General features: G+C 43.9%; 1 protein-coding gene across 1 annotated transcript; it reads left to right on the forward strand.

The window, feature by feature from the left end:
* The first annotated feature begins 8 nt into the window (after positions 1 to 8).
* Positions 9 to 4,247, forward strand: NEUROD1 (neuronal differentiation 1). Its single transcript, XM_008070459.2, has 2 exons — positions 9 to 240; positions 1,844 to 4,247. The coding sequence occupies exon 2, from the start codon at positions 1,855 to 1,857 to the stop codon at positions 2,923 to 2,925; it is 1,071 nt and encodes a 356-aa protein (XP_008068650.1). The 5' UTR covers positions 9 to 240; positions 1,844 to 1,854; the 3' UTR covers positions 2,926 to 4,247.
* Positions 4,248 to 4,723: the final 476 nt, after the last annotated feature.

Genomic DNA, 4,723 nt, shown 5'->3' on the forward strand with positions numbered 1-4,723 from the left:
TGGAGGCATGGGGAGGAGGGGAAAGCGGGGAGCGCAGCCCCGGCGCGTGCGCAGGCGCTAGGCGCTGGGACCTGCAACCGCTCGCTAGCAGCCCCGCCCGCGCTCAGCATCACTAACTCGGCTATAAAACCTGAGCGCCCGCGCCGCCGGGACACGAGGAATTCGCCCACGCAGGAGGCACAGCGTCCGGAGGCCCAGGGTTATGAGACCGTCACTGCTCAGGACCTACTAACAACAAAGGTAATTACAAGCTTCTCTTTCTTCTTTTTCTTTTTTTTTTTTTTTTGCTCGAGAATAAAAGCAATAATTAAAGACCAATGCACCTGCATATTCTGTCTGTGAGCGTTTGCGAACGTGAGTGTGTATTGAGACCCACATCCTTACCCATAATTGCCCAGAAGTACTCACACAGACCAGAATGAGTTGTGTCACTCAAGTATCCCCTGCGGGCTTTCTAATTTAAATTTAAAATATATTTTTTTAAGTATAGGAGTTTCTTGGATTTTTTAAAGATATATACAGTAACTATGATTATTTGCAAGTAGTGATCTTAACCTCCTAAAAACAAATAACCACTTCACTTTCTCACTTCTTCCAGTGAGGGGGAGGAGGAAGCTCTGTTACCAAGATGTATTTTGTGTGCTTGTATTTCATGCACATCGGGAATGTCAAGCTATGTTTCCTGTGAATGAAAGGGACTTAGATACCTTGAGTAGACACACCCTGGAAAATAAATCAGGCTCAGAGATTGTTTAGTTGCGGGGGGGAGGATTGTTTAGTTGCGGGGGGGAGGATTGTTTAGTTGCGGGGGGGAGGAGGGAGTGGAGGGACCCCTTCCTGCTACCTGTTACCGCTCTGGAGGCGGCCCAGTCCCCAGCAGCCACTGCTGGAGCCAGAAATTTCAGTTGCTTTACTAAAGGCTTTTTATTTCCCTTATTAGAAGCGGCAACTTCGCCATTGCCAATCGCTGCCCATTATAATTAGTCAATCTTTTAAAGGGAGGTTTGAGGAGAACTTTGAAAAGCCCCAATAAAGAACGGGCAGCTCTCTGAATGGGCTGTTTATTAGAGAGGAGCCTTCCGCACCTGATGCCCGGCGCGTGGGAGCGGCTCCGCGCTGCGCCCCCGCGCTCGCCGCGTCCCAGCGCTTTTGTACAAGGTGGAGATTCAGCGGCCGGCCGGGGGTGGGACCGAGCAAAGAGAGGCCAGGGAGGGCTGGTAGACTCCTGTCCACTTCTGTTGCCAAATGTTATGCTGACGGTGAAGCAATTTGGTATGGAACGGTTTCTCCTCCTTTCTGCATTCGCTGTCCTAATCTCCCGTCAGTATAATCTTCTTAAACATCACTGTCAGTATTAGTAAATTATGTAATGGCTCTTTAACTTAAATCGATAAGTACCGAGAAGCCAGGACAGAAATGGGAACAGAATGTGCGATTTTTCAACTCATCATTTTTGTGGAGTTGTGAGTGGCTTTGGACACATTTGGATAAACATGAAGTCGCTGAAATGCACACTCATTTCTACACATTATCCTGCCGGGCAACTACCGTAAACACATTTCATCACTAGGAAACACACACACTCGCGTGAGTGGTGTACACATGTTCATATCGCCTTCCCCTTGTCCTCATCCTACGTTCCAGCGGGGCTCACGCGCCGTCAACGCTGCATCTAACTTTTTCTCAGAGGCATTCATTCTGCCTTGACCCGATGCTTCTCACGCATTCATGCAGGACTAGGGACGGGAGCTGAAGGCGTGTCTGGCTTTTGAATATAGCGTTTTTCTCCTTTTTTTTTTTCCCCCCTTTCCTTTTCTGTTTACCTCTCCTCTGTTGAATGTAGGAAACCGAAACATGACCAAATCGTACAACGAGAGCGGGCTGATGGGCGAATCTCAGCCCCAGGGTCCCTCGAGCTGGACAGACGAGTGTCTCAGTTCTCAAGACGAGGAGCACGAGGCAGATAAGAAGGAGGACGACCTCGAAGCCATGAACGCGGAGGAGGACTCGCTGAGGAACGGGGGAGAGGAGGAGGACGAAGACGAGGACCTGGAAGAGGAGGAAGAGGAGGAGGAGGAGGATGACGATCAAAAGCCCAAGAGACGCGGTCCCAAGAAGAAGAAGATGACCAAGGCGCGCCTGGAGCGTTTTAAACTGCGGCGCATGAAGGCGAACGCCCGGGAGCGGAACCGCATGCACGGGCTGAACGCGGCGCTGGATAACCTGCGCAAGGTGGTGCCCTGCTACTCCAAAACGCAGAAACTGTCCAAAATAGAGACGCTGCGCCTGGCCAAGAACTACATCTGGGCTCTATCGGAGATCCTGCGCTCAGGCAAGAGCCCGGACCTGGTCTCCTTCGTTCAGACGCTCTGCAAGGGCTTATCCCAACCCACCACCAACCTGGTGGCGGGCTGCCTGCAGCTCAATCCTCGGACTTTTCTGCCCGAGCAGAACCAGGACATGCCCCCGCACCTGCCGGCGGCCAGCGCTTCCTTCCCGGTGCACCCCTACTCCTACCAGTCGCCCGGGCTGCCCAGCCCGCCCTACGGCACCATGGACAGTTCCCACGTCTTCCACGTCAAGCCGCCGCCACACGCCTACAGCGCGGCGCTGGAGCCCTTCTTTGAAAGCCCCCTGACCGACTGCACCAGTCCTTCCTTCGACGGACCCCTCAGCCCGCCGCTCAGCATCAACGGCAACTTCTCTTTCAAACACGAACCATCCGCCGAGTTTGAGAAAAATTATGCCTTTACCATGCACTATCCTGCAGCGACCCTGGCAGGGGCCCAAAGCCACGGATCAATCTTCTCTGGCGCCGCTGCCCCTCGCTGCGAGATCCCCATAGACAATATTATGTCCTTCGATAGCCATTCGCATCATGAGCGAGTCATGAGTGCCCAACTCAATGCCATCTTTCACGATTAGAGGCACGTCAGTTTCACCATTCCTGGGAAACGAACCCACTGTTCTTACAGTGACAGTCGTGTTTACAAAAGGCAGCCCTTTGGGTACTACCGCTGCAAAGTGCAAATACTCCAAGCTTCAAGTGATATATGTATTTATTGTTGTTACTGCCTTTGAAAGAAACAGGGGGTCAAAGTTCCTGTTCACCTTATGTATTATTTTCTATAGCTCTTCTATTTTAAAAATTAATAATACAGTAAAGCTTAAAAAAAAAAAAAGCACCACGAATTTGGTGTAGCTGTATTCAGATCGTATTAATTATCTGATCGGGATAACAAAATCACAAGCAATAATTAGGATCTATGCAATTTTTAAACTAGTAATGGGCCAATTAAAATATATATAAATATATATTTTTCAACCAGCATTTTACTACTTGTTACCTTTCCCATGCTGAATTATTTTGTTGTGATTTTGTACAGAATTTTTAATGACTTTTTATAATGTGGATTTCCTATTTTAAAACCATGCAGCTTCATCAATTTTTATACATATCAGAAAAGTAGAATTATATCTAATTTATACAAAATAATTTAACTAATTTAAACCAGCAGAAAAGTGCTTAGAAAGTTATTGTGTTGCCTTAGCACTTCTTTCCTCTCTAATTGTAAAAAATAAAAATAAAAATTGCACAATTTGAGCAATTCATTTCACTTTAAAGTCTTTCCCTTTCCCTAAAATAAAACCAGATCCATAACTCTCAAGATAATTTTTGTAAAATCAAGAGATATGTTCCCTATCCAAACATATCAATTCAATACATTACTTGCACACACTTGTATATACATATTATAAGTAAATGCCAACATTCCCTTCTTTAAATCAAAAGCTGCTTGACTATCACATACAATTTGCACTGTTTATTTTTAGTCTTTTACTCCTTTGCATTCCATGATTTTGCAGAGAATCTGAAGCTATTGATGTTTCCAGAAAATATAAATGCATGATTTTATACATAGTCACACAAATGGTGGTTTGTCATATATTCATGTAATAAATCTGAGCCTAAATCTAATCAGGTTGTTAATGTTGGTATTTATATCTATTGTAGTCAATTAGTACAGTAGCTTAAATAAATTCAAACCATTTAATTCATGATTAGAACAATAGCTATTGCATGTAAAATGCAGTCCAGAATAAGTGCTGTTTGAGATGTGATGCTGGTACCACTGGAATCAATCTGTACTGTAAACTTGTTTGTAATCCTGTATATTATGGTGTAATGCACAATTTAGAAAACATTCATCCAGTTGCAATAAAATAGTATTGAAAATCAGAACAATTGTTGCATTTCTTTTTAAAGTAACTTTTAAAGTATAGATTATTCCTGGGGAAAATTGTAGCTTTATTTTCTGAGCTAAAAAAAAAAAAAATACTAAACACTATTTGTAGAATAAAATAAAAAAGTTTACTTTGGCAGATACTTTAAACTGTTTATCTTGTTTAGGGAGTCACCAGCTTTTTGTAGATAATGAAAGGACCTAACCGATGTTTCATTATCTGGAATATAGGACTGGGAGGTGGGACCAATAGTTGTGTTTTTGTTATACTTTAATTGGCTTTAAATTTAGTTTTTTTGTTCTCATTTTTGTAAAAAAAGATCATGTTGCATGTTTTCTTCTATTTAAAAAATGTAGATGCATTTAATTATTAACAAGCAAGACAAAAACAAGTACCCTATCTTAGTTTATCTATACATTTTCTTGGTTCTCTGTTACCTGTACATTTCCTGAATTGAAAATGTTTGTCTTGCAAACCA

This window comes from Carlito syrichta, unplaced genomic scaffold (genome assembly GCF_000164805.1).
Source record: "Carlito syrichta isolate Samal-C Ts95f unplaced genomic scaffold, Tarsius_syrichta-2.0.1 Scaffold313431, whole genome shotgun sequence".
In the NCBI taxonomy this organism is placed as follows: Eukaryota; Metazoa; Chordata; class Mammalia; order Primates; family Tarsiidae; genus Carlito; species Carlito syrichta.

Excerpts from the sequence above, each read along its gene's own strand:
- NEUROD1 (XM_008070459.2), top strand. The coding sequence starts at position 1,855 with ATGACCAAATCGTACAACGAGAGCGGGCTGATGGGCGAATCTCAGCCC.